The 21021-nt window shown below is 40.8% G+C and overlaps 1 protein-coding gene across 3 annotated transcripts in view; it reads right to left on the reverse strand.

Moving 5' to 3' along the window:
- LOC105255673 (unconventional myosin-XV) overlaps positions 1 to 21021 on the reverse strand; it is an 82162-nt gene that overhangs the window by 9784 nt on the left and 51357 nt on the right. For 2 of the 3 annotated variants that reach the window (XM_011265102.3, XM_025410824.1), the window contains 25 exons: positions 18415 to 18525; positions 16455 to 16543; positions 16323 to 16386; positions 16132 to 16241; positions 15562 to 15846; positions 15298 to 15475; positions 14962 to 15240; positions 13882 to 14211; positions 13504 to 13791; positions 13276 to 13433; positions 12798 to 13175; positions 12186 to 12529; positions 11593 to 12061; positions 11312 to 11514; positions 10967 to 11238; positions 10662 to 10838; positions 9600 to 10050; positions 8589 to 9382; positions 7945 to 8049; positions 7216 to 7685; positions 6828 to 7112; positions 6293 to 6504; positions 5996 to 6191; positions 4838 to 5819; positions 4020 to 4262 (listed from right to left, as the gene is read on the reverse strand). In XM_011265102.3, the coding sequence (XP_011263404.1) occupies positions 4020 to 4262; positions 4838 to 5819; positions 5996 to 6191; positions 6293 to 6504; positions 6828 to 7112; positions 7216 to 7685; positions 7945 to 8049; positions 8589 to 9382; positions 9600 to 10050; positions 10662 to 10838; positions 10967 to 11238; positions 11312 to 11514; positions 11593 to 12061; positions 12186 to 12529; positions 12798 to 13175; positions 13276 to 13433; positions 13504 to 13791; positions 13882 to 14211; positions 14962 to 15240; positions 15298 to 15475; positions 15562 to 15846; positions 16132 to 16241; positions 16323 to 16386; positions 16455 to 16543; positions 18415 to 18525 (7473 nt within the window). The remainder of the gene's footprint in view (positions 1 to 4019; positions 4263 to 4837; positions 5820 to 5995; positions 6192 to 6292; positions 6505 to 6827; positions 7113 to 7215; positions 7686 to 7944; positions 8050 to 8588; positions 9383 to 9599; positions 10051 to 10661; positions 10839 to 10966; positions 11239 to 11311; positions 11515 to 11592; positions 12062 to 12185; positions 12530 to 12797; positions 13176 to 13275; positions 13434 to 13503; positions 13792 to 13881; positions 14212 to 14961; positions 15241 to 15297; positions 15476 to 15561; positions 15847 to 16131; positions 16242 to 16322; positions 16387 to 16454; positions 16544 to 18414; positions 18526 to 21021) is intronic. The other variant, XM_011265104.3, reaches the window with a different exon arrangement.

A 21021-nucleotide genomic window follows, 5' to 3' on the forward strand; every position in this document is an offset into this window, starting at 1 on the left:
ATCCTTCACATTGTGTGTCGAGTAATTTTGTGCGGCGCGCGAGCACGGCAATGAAATAGAAATCGGAACCGGAAGAGGGAGGAAAAAGTCGGAAGCGATAGCTCATTACGCGAGATTATTGTGATTTGCGGCTCGATGGGAGCCGTCTCCGGCAAAATCTCCAGTCCCACGCTTGAATACCATCCGAGATACGGTTTTCAGTTTTTCCGCGTGTGCTCTCTCGTCTATTGAAGAGCGAGGAAAAAAAACCGGGATTTTCAAAGTCCCGCGACTTCAAGAACGACTTTCGAAATTCACACGTTGTTGGGTTGTTTGACGCATCTGCTGCGGAAACGACCGATTACCGTAGACCCTAACTGCACCCTTAAGTCCTAAAGTAGCTCGCAACATGCGTCATATATCCAATCTTGAAATCATTCTTATATAATACATTATTATACTTTTTATTTCACAGTTTTATAGTCAAAATATTTATGAAAAATAATAACAAAAAATAAATAATAATAAATAAAAATAAAAATGTAAATAAATAATAATAAAAAATAATAATGAAAAAATAATAATAAAGATTTATCCACTTTATTTAAATTTCTTATAAATTTCTGCGATTCTATCTCGTGTGATTATCTAAGGAAGCTTGAATTTTCCAGGAACTATTTCCACGTTCATCTCGTCGAGAAACTCGCGATTCCTCGGGGAAATGTCAGCTGGTGATATTTTCTCACCTGGTAGCTCGTTTCTACTCAAAGTGTCAATAGACATTTTTTCCTGGCACCGGTTCAGAGAACGAAACGCATTTTCTGGATCGCGAAATTTTCTTCTCGTCCAGCGTCGGAAAGACCGGTCGATAGCGAAAGCGGGAAAACTTTTCGCAATCTGACATTTTCTATTAACCGCGCGCGCTCTTTCGTTCCGCGATGTCAGCTGACGAGCTGTCACGTGGGAATTTACGGTATGCGCGAGTGAAATTGAAATCGTCGCTGTTTATTTCGCGCGCTTGCGATACGATGCTATTATTTTAATGAAAGGTTCTTTGGCCTCGAGATACTCGATTGGACGGTCGACTCCACAAAGCGATGATTATATTGAACTTTCATTCATAGTCATTTGCCCAGTTCATATGCGAATCATTCTAACGTAATTCCTTCATGGAAGCTTCGATGTATCTATTTTAAGTAAGAGCTATAATTTCTGAAATTCGAGTATAATTTAACGTCATTATTTTCTCGAAAATAAATATGTTATAAATATATATAAGTATCTCCTTATCTTAAATTCTTAATTCAGCAAAAATTAATCTCCTCATTTGAAGATAATGAAGTAAATTGGCGTGTTTTCTCTCTCTCTCCCTCAAGAAGAGAGAAAGGTACGAGCGTGTTTTAATGAGATTTATATTTCTTTTCTATTTCGTGTCAATTAAACAATTAACACGCAAGAAACCGTTTAATTTGCAAAGCAGTATACACGCAAAATCTTAGTTTTCCAACTACATTCGAGATCTAAAAAAAATCACATACAGATTATATAAAAATATTTTTTTAAGAGTTGACGTAACAAAAAAACAAAGGGCTTAAAGGGAACTGGGCCAGCAGCAAAGAAAGAAAGAGAAAGAGAGAGAAAAGGAGAACACCGTTTCGCATTAGCAATTCAAACCGCTTCCGGTATCCGTATAAGTGCGGGGAGTGAGTTACTACCATCAGTAAATACGAGTTAGTTGAACTCGGACTCGCTCGAAAGAAGTTCAAGTATCTAAGGTTCTTTTTTCATCGTCCCTTTACGCGAGGAAATATAAGAATCAAACTAGAATGACTGCATTATTTGAAAATTCATTGAGAAATTGTTAGACACAATTTTTCTAAATACACAGAAAAAAAAGAATATTCTTGTGTTGAAAATATATTTAGTTTTAACATGGAAATCTTGAAATGAGATTTTATTGCGTTAGTTAAAGAAAAATATAATTGCTTGAATAATTGCTTACTTGAATGAAGCCATTTTATATAATTCAATCGAGGAAAATATATTCTTATGATTTAAGATTTAATTTTCTCGAATGGAAAAAAACAATGTTAGATAGAAAATAACATTTTTAAATCAAAGATTATAATTTTTTTTCAAGTAGAATTAAATAATTATATATTCTTGAGATAATTACAATATTAAAATAAGACTATAAAATTGTTAAAATTTAAAATTATTAAATTCTTCTAAGAAGATTATAAATTGTTGTGTATATACGAAACAACAAACGCGTTAGTTTAAGTATGTAAGTTTTGATTTGACACTTATTTTTTTTCTGTGTAAAAAAAGTACTATTTTTATATTGCACGTACTCTTAGTTTTCAAGACTTGAAATCGTCAAATGCTCCTGATTTGATTTTACGCGTGAAAGATGTACTAATTAATAACGAAAGAGAAATATATTAAAGTGAAATGAGAAATTATTCATCCCTTGAGAAAAATGCGTGATAGACAATGGAGCTATACAACTGATTGTTAGCTTTCTACAACTGTCATTTGACCTTCTCCTCGATTCCATCTCGCATCGACAGGAATACTGAAAAATGACGTATTTTTACAAGACACGCATTTTACAGCGACTCGTCACATTCCTCCGTTCCGATCATTTGACATCATTCTACCGATTATAGATGCCGTTTGCTCATCTCCTTGAGCCGCGAGAGGCAACGTTACATGCGCTCGATTCTCGCTTCTTTTACCGTTACATAATCCGTAATGGAATTCCAAATTGTGCGCATATATTTTATTTAACGGATGGCCGTTTATGCGCCAATTGCCCCTCGAGAAAAGATCCGGGAAAAAATCCGATCCAAGGATGCAACGTAAAGCGAACGAATACGACTCGATTGTCAACGGCGATGTGAAAGTGAGATAGCAGCGAAAGTTCAATGTACAAGGAATCATAGTTTTTAAATTACCTCCTACATTTCAATGCTGCATATTACGTCTCTTATTCCAATATATATATATATATATATATATATATATATATATATGTATATGTACACGTACACGCGCACAAGTCAAATGTGTGTCACGTGATAGCGATCACTCTAATAGGCATTGAATTGAAAATTTGATTCATCGCATCTCTTGATTTTCTCTTTTCCCGAAAAAAAAAAAAAAGAAAGAAATTGAAATCATATAATGAGAGCCCGTAATTTAAAAGTGAAAGCCTTGATATTAAATATTGAAAAAGATCTTTGATAAATTAAATATTGAAAAAAAATTAATATTCTCTCTCCCTCTCTCTTATTAAGAATTCATTTGTATCTCATAGCCATCGGTATGTCTGTGCGAGAGAACGTCCGTCACGCTAAATGACTCGCTCCTCGAATCGTGTGCGGTGACGTGCATGCAGGTGTAGATGATGAACAGGCATACCGTGTGTTATGAGAAATCTGATCTCTCTCAAGTTTGCACAAAAGATGTGGAGGGAAATACGTCTCTTCTCTCTTTTTCTTTCTCGCACAAAAAAAACCGCTTTACGTGTCTCACGATTTCAATTATTCACCAAAGACAAGTGCGATTAAGATTCTTACGTCAAACGCGTAATCTTGACAGCACAAAAATATAACAAAATTAAGGCGTCCGAAAGTTGGGCGCTTCTCTCGCCAAATTATGATGACGAAATGAACCAAATCTCCAAGGGAATCTTCTCGGGAGATGGATATTGCGAGTACTCGGGCCGAAAACGAACCGGTACAGACAGAAGAAAGGTATCGAGGCGAGCTCGGTAATGGATCGCTGATTCTCGACAGCGGAAAAGCGGGAGAGACGAGGGGGCAGAGAGGAGAAACAAAAAGAGGGAGGAGGCATTGGCCAGCATATATGACCGCTCACCGGAAACGCAATTTACACTAGGCGTTGCCCGCTACAGGTCGCCTCTCGTTACGACTACGAGGCGCACCGTTATCGTTTCCGCGCCGATCCATCGCTAATTAGTCGTGGACGGGCGCGTGCGTTTTAGAGAAAAAGACAAGAAGGCCTCCGCTCACCAGTCTAATGTATTTGCCGATCATCTCCGCCAACTGAGGGGCGCGATTCGTGTGGAGGGGTAACCGAACCCCCGAGGCGATCTGCAAGACGCACACGCCCGCTCTAGAGGAGTTGACGGAGACGATGTCCTCCAGCGGCAGCGTCTCCAAGATTATCAAATCGCCGTTGGGGGTGCGTTTGATCAGCCGAAGTCCGTGATGCGAGATCGCCACGTGTTGCGTCTCCGGATGCTGTGGGCCGATCTGCGAGAGCATCCAGATTAATGTTAATTTTATATAGTTTTCTCTATGCAGGATGTCCCATTTTAAAAGTTCCACCCTCATAACTTTTTAAATTTTGATTGTAGAAAAAAATGTTTCAGACAAAAGTTGTATGGCTTGAAGGGGGATATAAGATGGTGTCATTAGTTTGACATTGAAGAGTCACCTGAAGGAAACGTGAAGATCACATCCAACTTTTTAAACGGGACACCCTATATGCGTTTGCATATTCTTATAGTTCATCTCGAGAGCTTTCCAAAACACTATAATTAAGTTAGATTTCATCAAGTACTTTCCGAGTTATGAGGCTTGAAATAATTTCTTAATTTTACATAAACCGTAAAATATCTAATAAAATATTCATTTTTCGATTATCCTACCTTAATACTTTTATGTACAAAATAACGAGAGGAATCAATTGGTGTAAAGAAAACACTTAATTGTTTCGAAAAAAAAAAATGTAATTGTTAATTGCAAATGAGGGTGGAACTTTTAAAATGGGACACCCTATATTTTTAATCGACACAAAAGAATTGTTAAAAAGAGAATAAACTTACCGATACGGGAAATATCCTGGCAAAGTACAATGGCCATTGCTTCGCCATATCCACGATGTTCTTCTTGATTGTAATCTTGTGCTGTGTGCTCTGAAGATTGTCCAGAGTAACGCCGTAGTTATCCAGCATCTTTAGCATGTTCTGTCGATCTTCCTTGGCGATTCTGATGCTCGAGGTCGCCAGTACGTCGTAGGCGACCTGACAGAACACCAGATGTAACGCTAGAGGACTGTTGAGCATCTCGTTCGGCGCAAAGACCTCCTTTTTGACTCTCAAGGTCCACGTGACTCTGTTGTACGTGAAATGCGCGGTAGATGTTTGCGGATAGAGTTTGGTGTTTACCACTTCCTGGACCTTCTCGATTTCCGGCTTGTCCGCGGGAGGTAATACTGGTTTGAGAAACTCTGGCCACTCCTCGATCTCGATCCTCTCCATCTTGTCGGTGCGATGGGTCGACGCTACGCTCGATCGTCTGTCCAAATCCCGATCGAGCTTGTTGAAGCTCTGTCGTGCGACAGTGAACGATTCTCTCGTGTTTGGTATGACGCCAAAATCCCGCGGCGACGGCATCCCAAAGCTATCGCGAGATTTCGGAGACACGTCTCGAGTCATGACAAAATGATCGCGCTTACCATTCGAACCATCGAAAGCGTATTTGGAGTCGAAGAGTTCCGAGCCAAGGTCGCGGCGTGAATCAAAGTCGGAGCTACGATCGCGCGCCAAGCTCGCGAGATCGGTGCTGTCCTTCCCGTAAAAATCTTTCGACTTGGCGTCCTGAGCACGAGATTTTTCATAATCGTTTCGATAATCAGAGTGATTGTCGCGCAGATGCTGCTGCGAAGCGAAGATGTCTCGGCTTTGGCTGAACATCTGACTCTTGGAGAAGTGATCGAAAGTCTCAGAGTCCGGAGATGTGCGGAAGGAGTCGCGTTTCGGTTCGATCGGCGCTGGTGGTGATCGCGGTTGAGGTACGCCGGATTGACTAGAAAAACAGAGCACATCATTTGATGACACTTCATCTAAATCAAGATCTTTTTCTCTCTTAATTAAAAAAATTTTTCTTTCAAAAATTCAATCTCTCTTAAATGTTATTAAATTATAAAAAAAATTGTTTTGTAAAGATTCGTTGAGTTCTCGATAAGATTTAACAATCAATACCTGTTGCTGTATACACTGCCACCTCTTGGACTCGAAGCTTGTGGTGGCGTGACAGGTGGTGGAGGCGGTACAGGTCTTTCCATTCTCTCAATCTGCGTTCTTACTACCTGAGCTTGCGTCATCATGTCAGTTGTGCCTTTGGAAGTGACGCTTTGGGTGTCGTCGACAGTGGAAGCATAATCGTCCCATCTGCCGCCTTAAAAAAATAATTCTTTGATTTTCTCGATATTTAGATATATTTTTACACGTAATTTTAGTATCTCTATACTTCTTGATGTACGAAAGAAATTTAATTACCTAGTTGTTGTTCTAGCAAAAGCTTTCTATTATCCTCTAGCCGTTTCACCTTCCCATCTTCTCGTGGCAGGGCGGGTTTCTCGGCCGTCTTTGTAGATCTTACGCTGTGATTCGCCGTTACCTTCTCCAATCTCTGTCTCATCTCTGAGCTGAGCTTCAGTTTCCCTATACTTCCCGGTGATGGTCTTTGCGCCCCCACCTCCAAGGCCGATCTGCGCAGAAATTTGACAATTTACGTTTTTCTTGATCATAATACATACAATATAAAGTAAAAATAAAATACGTAAAAGAATTAAGGTTCGATGAGAGATGAATAGATTGGTAAAAATGAAATACGTAAAAAAATTAAGGTTCAATGAGAGATGAATAGATTGGTAAAAATGAAATACGTAAAAAAATTAAGGTTCGATGAGAGATGAATAGATTGGTAAAAATGAAATACGTAAAAAAATTAAGGTTCGATGAGAGATGAATAGATTGGTAAAAATAAAATACGTAAAACGTCACGTGAAAAGAAATGTCTAGTCTCAATTACTTTGATTTTTTCTTCTTCTTTTCCCCTTCCTCCTTGTATCCGTTCTCGTGTTTGGCCGTGGTCACTGGTGGATGCGCGGCCATGGATCGATCCTCGTTGCTGACGATGTTTTCAATCTCAAACTCTTCCCATTCGACGCCACCTTCCGTCACATGCTCGCCCTCGCCTTGATCGTACTCCTGATACTGCGGCGTTATTTTGCGCTGTTGTTGTTGCTGACGCATCTTGAATTCTATAAAACTGTCTTGTCCTTGATTCTCGTTCGAATCGCTGGGCGGCGGCCATCTAAGCAATATCGAAGCAAAGAATTAAGATTTAACGTGAAGGAAAGATCGAATTAATCTATCATAAATTTTTCTTAATAAAATTCAATTCAAATCAAAGTTACCTCCATTTTCCAATGCGTACTGTCTTTGCCCTTCCATACGGATCGAGAAACGGTCTGGATTCGGAAGGATCATGAGATTCCAATGGCGGAGGCATCGGCGGAGGCGGCGGAACGCCTTTGTTGTTGCTACAATTGCTGTCTACGCTGCTCTTTCTGTTCTTCAGTTCACTAAGCACATTAGTAAAATTGCTTTGTACATTATTCTTGTTTAAGTTGGTCCTCTTGGTTTCCGTCTGTGCTGAAGACACCTTCCTGTCTACCGCTTTTCGATCCACGCTAATTTTTCGCGCATAATCGATGCTCGTTTTTCTGACAGCTTCGGAATTTTTTCTCGGTGGACTCTGGGATCTGTGGATTTGCGCCTTCACCGTCATCGTTTCCTGCCGTTGATTCGTAGGTGTAGATTGTGCAAACGTTCCTCGTTTTTCCGTCGACCATAATTCAACATCGTCGGGCTCTCTAAACGAGACCTAATCGAGGAAAATGTTAGATGGAATTTTCTCGAGTGGCGATGAGTCCGAAAAATTATTTACAATGATGAGAGATTCGAACGAGGATCGACTCGAGATTAAAATTTACTGGGAAGAGTTGTGACGATCCGCTGAATAAGACATTGATTTGTGGTAGGTCGAAATTCCGAATATCTCCCCTTGGATTCTGCTAGATATTTACACGATACTGCGGTAGTCGTCGAGAAGCATAGGTAGGTTAGTTAAAATCAGTAGATACCTTGGAGTAGCGTCCGATAGAATCATTGGGCCCCGTATGGGCACCGATTGGGGGAGCTGGGGGGACAAGATTCATGCTTGAGGGGCCAGCGGGTAACACCGTGCTCTGGAAACACACACCTGTGCCGTGACGCGGCTCAGAAACCCATAGGATCGTCCAGAACGACGATATACCTTCGTTAAGAGTTAGCTTTCATTAGACGCGGGTATTGCCGATTTCGATTACCAATGATGGATCTCATCGAGTTAATGATGATTATACTTGTGATCGTGATAGAGCCGCGACGACAACGGTGAACCATTCGTGATCGTGCTAAACATGCATTATCTATTTATAATCTAATTATCGTGATTCATCGTGATTGGAGAAAATATTTGATATATTATTGCATGTATAATTTTTTATTAATTCTATTAATAATTCTTTTTTTCTTTTAAATAAAATATATAAATTCAAAGACACGTCCGAAAGAAATTAAAGATTTATACAGCTACAAAATCAAAATGTTTTGACTGCATAAATTGCTAAATTGCTTTAATCTATTCGAATCACGATAACAAGATCGATTCGTTATCGATAAATTTATAAATTCCGGATATTAGACTTTGTACATAAATTTCTCGCTTCTTTTTTTAACTTCTCACCGGTTGCTGCGTCGAGTTTTGCGGGCTCTGGACCAACAGCTGTTGTAAGGCCTGATTCTGCGCAAGTAGCTGCTGCTGTATCTGAATATTTTGCGCCATCGCGCTCTGAAGGAAGGCTCGCTGGAGATTCTGTTGATACGCCATCATGTCACCGCTTTGGTTAGGCGGCGAGTTAGGGTATTGAGGTAAACTGAGCCCCTGCATGCTGTAGATCGGGATGGGCATAAAGCCTGCACCCATGTTCATATTGGTGTTTTGAGCGGATGGGACCTGCTGTGTAGGACTGAACATGGGCATCATCATCGGCGGCGACATCATGCTCTGCGCGATAGGGCTGAAATTGAAAGCCGTATTCTGATTAGGGATATCCATATTGCCACCTCCCTTGATCCTCGTTGACAGTTCACTAGCGCTGATCTCGATATCCTCGCGTCCCGCCAACATTCCTTCGATAAAATCGTCGACGGTGACAAACTTGGCTTGACAGTCGATTCTTCGTCGATTCTCGACGACTGTTTGATCGCCAGGCGACCTCGCCTCGCGCGAACCTTTTATCGATGCGGCTAAACTGCGGGCGTCCGATAATTCGTCAAGGTTACCGTCCAGCACGGGCATAAAGAGCTCATCCAGGAACTGGTCTACGTCGGACGCCTGGCTAGGCACTCGTACACGTCGCACGTGCGATGCCAAAGAAGGTGCCTCGCTGGTATCGGACATGGCAGACGACTTTACTCCGTACTCGCTCTTTTCGATGTAAGCGCGACTAGACTGACTCCCTGGTAACGCGCGTTTGCCTGAAAGTGAGAGAAATGATCGATCCGCGTGAAGTCGATACGAAAAAATCAGATTGTATAATTGCCGCCACTTTCTCCGCGATGGAAATTCTGCATCTTACGCAAGAGCGAATTAAATAACGAAAGCGAGACCATTAATATAATGTGTGTATATAAATTCATTAGAAAATCTTCGAAAATTTCGAATAACTATGATAATTTTTTCCTGTCTGCTTACCAGGATATTGCGATTTGATGAATCTCGTCTGCGATCTTATGTAGCTCTTATCGTCTTCCGATCTTCCGGTTTGACTGACCGACTGGATATCCGGGTATTCAAAATCAATCGTGAGATCCTCCTCCTCGATGTTCGGCTCCGTTGTCCTTGTCGCCCTGCTGTATTTTCTCTCTTGCGTGACTTCGCCGCGCGTCATGTATTCCACGTTGCTGACCGCTGGAGTCTCGCCGATCCTCTCCAGACTGTGATACCGTTCATTCAATTTGGATGAGGAGAGCCCGAGATTGGCGAGCTTCACCGGCGAGGGTACGACTTCCGGTTGAAGCAAATTGTCTAAACTTCGACTGCGTTGCTTCTCTTTATCGAAGTAGCGATCGTTCAAGGCGGACTTCCTCGACAATCCCGTTTCCGTCGTAGTCTCCAAAATGGCCTCATGCGACTGCTTTCGCATCTGCGTAAATAATATTTTTTTACCACTTTCGATAATGGATTGATTTCTTTACACATAAAATTAATGAATATAAAAATATCGCAAAATGTCACGCATATATTGAATTAATATTAAATCAATTACCTGTAAAAAAAATATGTATATGTACAATCATATATAGTATGGAATATATTCATATTTCATATTTCTTTTTTTCTTTTGTGCTATTTGTTCGTTTATGCATGACAAATTATAAAAAAATAATAGAAAAAATTTTGCGCATTACTTTTAGAAAAAAAAGTTATAATTAGATTATATAATATTATATATAATATTATAAATATATATACAAATGTATATACATTTATAGATGATTATGTACAAGCAATTTTTTCTCATCTTATTTTAAAAAAATAATGCAAAAAATTATTCTTCTAATTACTTTTCTCAATTATTCTTTACTTTTTTTGTATAAATATATATTTTATACATAATTATTTTAAACTAATGCTATTTTAATTCCTTTTTTTTTTAAACAAAATTATACATTTACGCAAATTTTATTTTATTTATCCGAGTATTTTCTAAACTTTGTTTGAGAAAAATAAAAAAGAGAAATTAATCAAACATACGGGTGGCTTGACGACAGGCGGTTGTGGCGGAGGAACAACTGGCCGTCTGGGCACCTGGATTTCTGGTTCAACAGGTTTGTCCACTACTTTTGGCACTGATTTCCTTTCCAGAGGTTGGAAGGTTTTTAAGATAGGAATTTCCATCTCTTGTTCCAACTCTCGAATAACTTGAGCGTGCTAGAGAAAGATATTTAAATGAGAAACATTATTTTCAATTATTTCCACTTCGCTGCATTTAAATTATTAATTCATATAAGAAATATCTTTATTATTAAGTAAATGAAAAACATGTACTAAACACGCACTTCTCGCTTTTTTATGGGCGGTAAGCTGTTTTTGCGTTGTTCCAAGAACATGTGTTTCGCAGCAGGAAAAGCTGGTGCCAATTCCATCTCCGAGATCAAATCGAGAACGTAATCGAAGCCATTAGTCTCCGTTACAATAGCATCCGGACCGTCTAATTGATTCCAAAGCGTGATGGTCCAGCCAGTGTTCTCCACTCCGTGATTCCGAACTGCAAGATTGGCCAATTCTTCGCATGTCGTCCAGGAATCTATCGCGCATGTAGTTGTCTCGCCTATAAAACCACAGGTTACTGATTAGTTTATCGTATCGCGTATTTAATTTTAACATATTTGAAAGTGATTTACCGTCGTAAAAGCCGACACTGAGTGCCATATTTACGCGGTTTCTATTGGCCCGCCATTCTAGGACGCATGGCGGATAATTCCTGGGTACTTGATGCACCGTTTGCTGATTATTATTCATCACACGATACATTGTTCTTTCGCCTTGCAATAGTTTGCGTTGGCAGTAAGCCTTGTAACCGTCGTAGGCGTAATCGGAAACGTATCTGATTGAAGAATTTTAATTAGATGCAACAGTACATAATGACACGTTACACGCGCGACAGCGAATGAAGAACACTTACTTTAGGAGATACTTGAACAAAGTGCCGCTAGGCTGGAATGCCGATAGACAGTTTGACAGTAATAGCCACCCTCTCTCCTTGTTGGCATCGTTTTCGTTCTTCCATGTTTGATTCGCCAGTTGGCACAGTATCTCATCCCTCAGCTTCTCGTTCACGATGCCCTTGTTGACGATGTAGTCGCCTAACGCTTGCTCCCGTTTACCATTAAGATTATTCTCGTTCATGAAACGCAGAATCATCTTAAATATCATCAGAGAATCCGTGTAATCTTGATCACGTGCTTTTGCTAAGAACGGCGTCTTGATCGGCTCACGCTTCATCCCGAAGATATGACTCTTGAAATAAATGTTGGTAAATTTCGAAAATTGGTACTGATCGATATCGGGCGGTAGATTGTAAGCGTAATTCATCGGGACGACTTGGCCAACGACCTTGAGGAGATTTCGCTCGGTATGCATGGGTTGCCAATCTATGAAAAATACAGAAATTCGAGAGATGCTGAAGATGAAAAATATATCTAGACAAAATCAAATAAGTTTAAATTATTGAAAAATTTATATTTGAGAAAAATGTAAGATTTGACAGAAACGTACCGTCAAGTTTACTATAAATGAAGGCTAGTTCTGCGGGAATCTCCAAGTGATTTACGCCGGCAACAGCTCGCGAAGTTCTCTCTTGGTCCTCTCGTTGCTGCTTCGCCTTGGCTCGCTCCTTACTGGCTCTCTCGATCTCGGCTCGTTTCGTCATTTCCTCCTTCAATACCGTGAATCTTTCACGTTGTTTCTTACCTCTGTAGAGTTTCTGCGCCATCAGCGCACCCTTCTTCATCGCATGGAACTGCTTACGTTCGCGGTAACCACGATATACCGCTTGTATCAGCACCGTGCTGCGTGAAATATTGAGGAATCTTCTGCGTGCCAAGAAGCCTCTCGTATATCTGTAAGAAAAACAGTTACAACGAACCGTTTCCCTATGCAGGGAAGAGAGAATTCGCACATTTTTAATTTACATTAATCTCAATACCTGTAAAAAAATAAATAAAATAAAATAAAATAAAGTGAATTGAAAGAAATTATAATCTCTGTGTGAAACATTTCATCGCATATGTGTTTCTCCTCTGATATTTAATTTATATCTATTTTATTTGTAATAATTTAATCTTTGTGGGAGAAAATATTTTTAAAATTATCCCTTTAGAAATATACCTTTGCACTGTAATGGCCGCTCTCTCCAGAATCAACGCTCTATTATACTCCAACGCTCTCTCCAATGATTCGCGCAGGAATACCCTCGTAAGCCCGAGCTGATATTGCGAGTGCGCCTCTTTCGGTGCAGCTCTATCCAAGATTATCCTGCAGAGCTCCTTGTTGGGCGCTCCTCTAGGCAAGTGCGTTGAAATGAGGTATCGATACCGATCCACAAAGTGCCCGAACACGAGGCGAACCGGATAACCGGTCTTCCTGATGCGGATCGTTTCCAACATTCCAGTATATCTTAGCTGCTCGAGTACGCAAGGCATATCGAATTTCATTGGTGCTTTCTCGGTGTTTGGCTTAATGCAACGGACAAACCACGGATTACATCTGCACGCAAAATGAAAGTTTTTATTTACAACTCTTACAAGTCTTCTGTTAGTTTTTAATCGTATTGATTATTTAATATCAATTGCTTCGGAATACTTACTGGGACATAGATTCCAACAGCTGCTGCAGACTATCGTGAAATCGAGCCGAGACTGTCGGAGTTCTCGGCTTCATGGTGACAAATCTGCCATTCGGCTTATTCACTGTCTTGTTAGCTTCGTGGGTGGTTCTGACATGCTGGAACATCTTGCTCACCATCTGCAAATATCACGATAATGTATCATTGTCGAAAGTTTTCAATATTTTCAAATAAAAGAAGAAAACTTACCGAAATCTTGCTGCTAATCAGTAACTCGACCACATCCGGTCTCAAGGTGTCTCTGTTCTTATCCAGAAAACCTTCCACATTATACCAAACTTGTCCAGCGTAATGTCTGATCGCAAACTCGGCCGAATTCATTCTCGGCCTCGAATACAGCTCGCTCAGAGCATGATTGTAGTGGCACTTCTCCAAGAAAGAGAGATCCGTCGCTTTAGGAAAGTTGCTCTCGTCGTCCAGCAGATGAAGAATGCCCACTGGTTTTTTCGCAATTAAATGAATGACCGGCAAATTGTCCTAAAATAACGCGAGAAGCAGCCTTAATTTTGGAACTTATATGACAAGATTTTAAACTGCACAACATACATGTATAAAAATCAATCTTACCGTATAATTGATGGTAGTCCAATCAATCTTCTCCTTTGCATACTCTTGTTGCTCGAGTTTAAAGATGTGTTTATTAAAATAAAACTGCAAGTTCTCGTTTGCGTAATTGATGCACAGTTGTTCGAAGCTGTTCTCCGTGAAATTCTCGAAACCGAAGATATCGAGGATCGAAATAGCAGCTGTTTGCTTCGTGCCCTTGTAAACGATATGGTTGACGCGTGCGACTAGCCATGAAAAGAGTGAACTGTATAGAGCCTTGGCGAAAGCATCTCTGGCGTCGAGGGCTTGGTCGATATTCAAGGCTGTGAAAACTCTTTCATTCCTTGCTTCCTATAAGGTCATGCATTTATGTATTTCGCTTTTGCAACATTTATACATTTTTCTATGAGACAAATACACGCATTTATTTTCATAAGAAAATGCATTTATGCATTTTCTTATGAAAATAAATGCGCGTATTTGTCAACTTAAGCAAATTGGTGCAATTAATGTGATAAAACTACTTATTTATATATTCCTTTTTCTCAACATTAACATATTTGAATAATTTTTTTTTATTTTTCTTTCTCGCATAATTAGCTACATTTTGATCAAAGTTCTTTGTTGAATAAATTCTTTCTAAATTTTAATTATATAGTTTAAATAAATTTTACTAGTAGCTTTAATCATTTGTAACTTTTTATAAAATTTATAATTTCTTTACAATCAAATATAATTATAATTTCTGCGACGATCAAATCATTAATCTATTTATGTTTATTTTTGAATAAATTAAAAAAATCATTACAATAGTATTATTTTTCAAGAAAAAGATACGTAAGAGACATGTATATATCTGACTGTAAAGATAAAAAATCATGAAGATTTTATAGAAGATTCAAACATGTCATTATTATATGTTCAATATTTTTTTATGCCCTTAAGACTTAAATATACTAAATAAAAATTATTTTATCGCATATATAATTAAAAAAAAAATAATGATCTTATATATCTATTTTTTTATAAAAGATAAAAATAGTTGCATCATACAGCCCTTTTAAGTCGAAACAATAGATTTGAAGACAGATGAAAACTTACTGTCGTCTTCGTGGTGAGTGCTCGGATGATGCCATCGGAATTTACTTGAAGGAGGTGCGCCGCCCAACGTATCTCAGCGTCAGAACCAACCTCCACTCCTTCCTGACCGTGTCTCATCTGCTTCCGGTGAAAGTAAACGTTTCCTAGATGCAATACGCTGGCTAGAATCTTGAAAATCGTGTCCTGTTCTTCGGACGTGAAGCCCAGAACCTGCATGGCTGACAGAAGTGCCTTGAAATCTTGAACATCACTCTTGCCATCGATCTCGCAGTTTCCACCCTAAAGAAGCAAATGTTATCATGTTCTTGGATAAGATACGGAGATTTTTTTACGTACCTGATTTAAATAGAAATATTTGTCCGGTGTAAGCAGACCGTATTTATCCCTGAGTTGCTGATCGAGTCCAGCTAAAAGTTCATAGAACACGTGGTAGTTTCTCTCCTCTGAGGCCTGAGTTACTATTCTACTCTTTTCCAAGAGATATTGCGTTATCCTGCCGCCTATGATCGCGCCACTAGACAGAAATAGAAAAATCGTTTATTTTCATAATGACACCCAAACATAGCGATTATTAATTTTTTGTCTTTGAACACTACTCACTCTCTGAAGTGAACCTCCAAGTACTTTCCAAATCGACTGCTATTGTCGTTTCGCGGTGTCTTGGCATTTCCGAAGCTCTCCAAGAGCGGCGTCGCCTCCAAGATCTGCTCGGTGACAAGATTGTTCGGCGCGCGATTGACAGCCGCGAGATATTGCATCACTAACTTGGTAGACTCCGTCTTTCCCGAGCCAGACTCGCCGGAAATGACGACCACTTGATTGGCACTCGAGTTATTGGCTGCAGTTACTTGACTGTACGCGGAGGAACCCACGGCGAATAAATGCCTATGAAAGATGAATAAAGCCTGAATAAAGTAGTCCGCTTGGAACACATAGACTGACAAGAATTCAATTCAATTTTTATAACATTTAATACAGCAACATGGATATAAAATATAAAATAATAAAATGAACTTTATATTTTGACAATTAAGAGATTAAATTGATTTTATACTTTAACAAGTTATGTATGGCTTCCGTTTTGAAATAATCTTGATAACTCTTTATTTCAGTATCCTTATTTATCCGAGATTGCGTCTTATAAGCAAGTGAAAGGATTAATGTACTAACGGCGGAAGTGTTCCGAGGATCCGTCCTTCGTAAAGCTTCACCTGATCCAACCCGTAGATGTCAAACATTTTGTACGGATTCACCGCCACGAGGATACTTCCTGTGTAGGTCTGAAAAAATTAATCGGAAATGATTATCGATCAGTTAGTCATTAATGAGATGGTAATAAATAAAAGTCGAAGGATACGCACGTAAATTAATTCCTTGTCGTAACGAATCTTCAAATTCCATAGCAACGACGCCTCGTTCAAGTCCCTGAAATTCATTCAAAGTTAGCCATGTCACGATTGCACCGATCAATGCACGATAATATCGAGACTTACGTCAACTGAATCATATCTTCCACGCCATTTTGACCCAAGTCCTGCCTGGGCTTCACTCCGCTCAGGTTGGTGAGAGTGAAAATTTGCGGCTTAAACATACAATTATGCACAATTACTCGCCGCTTCTCTTCATGAGAATCCAGTCTGATGGTACGCATTTGTACAAATTCGACGATAATTCTTAGGCGAGTCAACGATTACTCGGCGACACTTTTCATTCGCAATTTCTAACAGCGCGTAAGAAAACGCATGGGAAAACGCTTGAAACTTTCCAGTTGAAGTGAATTTTGCGATAGGTTCTTGCCGCATTTTCTCGGCGTGGCTCGTAAGGAGAATGTCCGACAAAAAAAGGAGGATTCGTGCGAATTCACATAAGACGCGAGAGAGCCACTCACGTGAGACTTAACCGGATACCGGCCCGTCTACATTTGCAACTGCAATTCCATTGGCGCCGGCGACACCGCGTGATAGATTCACAAAATTTCATCTAGCATTTAATACCAATATTAGTATTTTATTTTAACGATATAATCCTTTTGGAATGCTCTGATAATATAAACAATAATAAAAGAACTAGAAAATAATACCGGTTATGTGCATTGAATGCATTTTAAGAATGCGGAATCTTTAAAGTATTTTAATTATAATGAGCAGTTATCTTAAAATCAGTGAATTAAAATCATAAAAAACTCACAAGTATTTTTCATACATTTTTACACAGATTTTTCTGATTGAATTCAGAATTCTTATTAAATGAATTTTTTTTTAATTGTAAAAATTCTGGATTACTATTATTTATAAAATAATACGAGTTTGACATATTTATTATTTTTCTCTGTTGAATCAAGAAACTTATTTTGATTGAAAAACAATTTCTTTGTTAAAAAAATTGTAATAAAGAATTTTTCTCTTTCTAGTATTCCAGAATTATCTCGTCAAACTTGCAAATTTAAAGATAGGCATTTGAATTTCTTAGAATATTTACTGAAAAAGAAATTTTTTTTTATATACATGTATATGACTATAAACTGTCTTGATATTACATTATAATTTATATATAATAATTATATAGTATTGAAACACACTCCAATCTTTAAAACTTTCAAGTGTCTTACAAATTTTTTATTTCAGCCATTTCGAGCTATTTAAGTTATACGTCTTAAATTAATCCAGCGTTTTTTTTTTGTATCAAAGACAACTGATACACCTTACGCCAGTGTGTCTCTTATAATAGGACACCGGCGAAGTGCAGCGCTGCAACTAGTGCACGACAAAGCAAAGGAACACAAAGCAGGCGGGCAGGCAAGGGAGTTAAATGGTCTACTGTCACGGGTGTCGGTTGCATAATGACGCGGTACTGCCTCGTTGTTAATGGAAACCACGTCAATGACGTGTAAATTTTGAGTTCTCGTGTGACACCCACGCATCTGGTACGGAACGGGAGAGATCGATGACCGGCAGTGTGTTGGAGGAGACGCGAACTTGAAATTCGCAGGCGCGCGAAGGGCAAAAAAGTGAAAAAGGTGGAAACCAGATTGAAGCGAGCGCGATGTGAGAGTCGTTCTCGTCTAATGAAACATTCAAATGCATAAGGCCGTGCTAGAAAGTCAAGAATCGACGAACAAATTACTCGGATACTTTATTCCAATGATTACAATGACTTGAGTCGACTTCCATAACATTCTATATTGATTGCAGCTGACTCTGACATCACGATATTAATTAAATTAATTAATAGATAAATCTAAATATATTTGGAGAATTAAACGTGTAAACATGTTGGCGTGTTTTCGAGCTGCATATCGTTGAATAAAAGAAATTTATCTGTCGAAAGTGTACGTCCAATCTTTCTTTCTCTCTAAAGCTAATGATTAAGCTTTCATTCAAATCTACCATTCGTAATTGTGTACGATTAGTCAATGATGGTCATCAAGCGCTTTCCATCTCCAGGCTATATTACCTTGCCAGCGATCACCGCTTGGACTGACAGCACATTGGCGGCTCTGTGATATTCCAGGACCTCGCCAGGTAGCACATGGCCGACGCCGGGGTCGAACCACACCAACTCACCCTGCAAGTAATATTATTGCACTTAAATAACAGCCTACTTCTCGGTTTCTTTCCTAATATTTCACTCAGATTTATATTCTTGCCAAGTTTGTGTTTCTTGAAAAAAAAAAGTGTATTAAAAATTATAATTTTTATTAAATATATTTTTATGACATGCTTTTTTATTAAATTAATATTTATCGTGTTGATTTATTATTTAACCTTTATTATTTTTAAATTTTTATATATTAATTAACGTGTAGGATTTTTCAGAAAAAATATAAATATATAATTCTTTTCCTAAATATTCAACATAATAATTTTCTTTATATTTATATCGTTAGAGACATAAAACAATGCAAAACCTTGGTGAAAACACTCAATATTTTAGCGCGACTTTTTTGAATTATTCCACAGACAATATCAAACCGTTTTCAAGTTCCACGATGGAAAGCTACGTGTCGTGGCAGACGTCTGCGTCTGCACCTTCCTCTTGCCGGTGCAAAAGCCAAATATTGACGACGACGTTTCCGGGGAGTTGGATCGAGTATTATTGGCATCGCTAAACGTTCTGACATGTACGGGGATGCGCGTCGCCGTCTTCCTCACATAATTCGATCTCTCTTTGCTCTGCTTCGTCAACATTCCGCTGCTCGACGAACGCTTCTGCTCGAGATCCGCGTTCCGCACCGCAGACCCCGTCGACGTCTTCCGTCCGAGCTTCATGTAGCTCGGCAACGTCGTCGGCCTCGTCGTTTTCGCGCTCTCCGTCTCCCGTCCTTCCATCAGCAGTCCACTCTGCGACTTGGACTTGCATCTCGTTTGTCTTTCGTTGCCCCACGTGGAGTCTTTCCGAAGACACTTGCGGGACGACCAGGAGTCCGCCCTCGCATCCCTCCTCGTGGACCAGTCGGTGGAGTCGATTTGACGACAAGACTTCTCGAGGTCGCCCTTTCCCGCCTTAAAATTACGCAGCCGCTCGATGTCCGCCCTGGAGACCAGAATAGCATCGTGCCTGATCCTGACCACATCCTGATCCCGATCTTGATGCATCCTGCGCTCCAGGGAGTCCATTTGATTCGCCTTGCTAATTATCCTCCGTCTGGACATCGCTCTGTCGATCGACAACTCCGGCTGCCTCTCCTCGCGAGATTGAGAGGCCTGGCGGGCGACCTTGCGCGCGACCTTGGCATAAATCTCGTCAGCAGCGGCGTCAGCCGCGCATCTGGGCCGGTCGAGTGGATCGGGAACCGGATCTCGCAGATGTCTGACGACTCTCGTCGTCGGCTCCGCGCGGTCCCCGCTTGTCCTCGTCCTGGAAAGCCTCGTCAAGGTGCTCGAGGAAGCCGCGGGGTCACGCAACGTCGTCGCGCCGGTCGGCAGCGACATTTTCCGTCGCCGGATCCTCCCGTAGATCGGCGCTTCCCTCCCGGCGGCCTCCTTCGTCCTCGAAGAACTATAGTCCTCCAGTCGAGGCGTCCTTGAAGCGTGCAGGGTCTTCGGCAGAGTCGACGGTCGCGAGAGATCCTCCTTGGCCGAGCGACTCGAAGAGCCCTGGAGATCCGGGAAGGATGTTCTCGCGACGTTCCTCGGCTGCGGACTCGATTCTACGCTCGTGCGACGACGCAGGATGTCCTGCCTGGAAACTCTCTTCAGGAGCAACGAGGCGCGCTCGACCGTGTCCGCTTCCTGTAGACGAGCTCGCCTACCGATCGACGGCAGGGTCGTGGGTCTCCTCGCCTGGTCTCCCTCCGCGGGACGGGGCTGCTCGGCTTCGTCCTTGACGCTTCTGCGCCGCAGGATCTCCTTCCTGGAGACGGCCAGGTTGCGCGGAAGCGTGTGAAAGAGCTCCTCCGACCCCGGCCGGGTGGAAGCGCGATATTGCTGCCTGACGTTTCTCGCTTCCGGCGGCGCGCCGCAGGAATCCGGAGCGGAATACGGCGAATCTGGGTCTGGGCCGCCGCCATTCCCATTATGCAACGCGCGTCCGCCGCTGCCGGATAACGGTTCCGCGCTGGTGTAGAAAGCTTCCGAAGAGTGCCGCGAAAAGTGACTCCGCGGGGTCGACGATCGACCCACGGACCAACGGCGTTGCTGCTGGTGCTGGTGCCTCGGGTCCACGTTGGCCATCGCTGGCGAGAGTGTCACCGGCTGGTGCCGAGAGCTTCATGTGCCAAGTGACAGTTGGCTCGTCTCCTCCCAGAAGACGCCTCTCTCTTTGCGAAACCTGTATCCTTGTTTGCCGATGAGAGGTTGACGGTCTTTAGCTAGGAAAATTCCCTTCTTATTAGTGGCAATCGGTCATGTTTAATTTTTTTTTTCCAAGTTTCTCTCGCGCCGGGATCCTCGTGTCTCCTCGGGACGTTACGTAATTAACCTTTCTTCGCGCATATATTATTCGCACTTGCATGTATGAATAACTTGGCACGCAATCGCGTGAGCGCAATTTCGGTTTCTTTATCGATTGTAATCCTCGAGGATGAAAGAGGATTCTCCGGATGGATTTCTAGTCTTAATG

This window comes from Camponotus floridanus, unplaced genomic scaffold (assembly GCF_003227725.1).
Source record: "Camponotus floridanus strain SB8 unplaced genomic scaffold, Cflo_v7.5 scaffold35, whole genome shotgun sequence".
Classification (NCBI taxonomy): Eukaryota; Metazoa; Arthropoda; class Insecta; order Hymenoptera; family Formicidae; genus Camponotus; species Camponotus floridanus.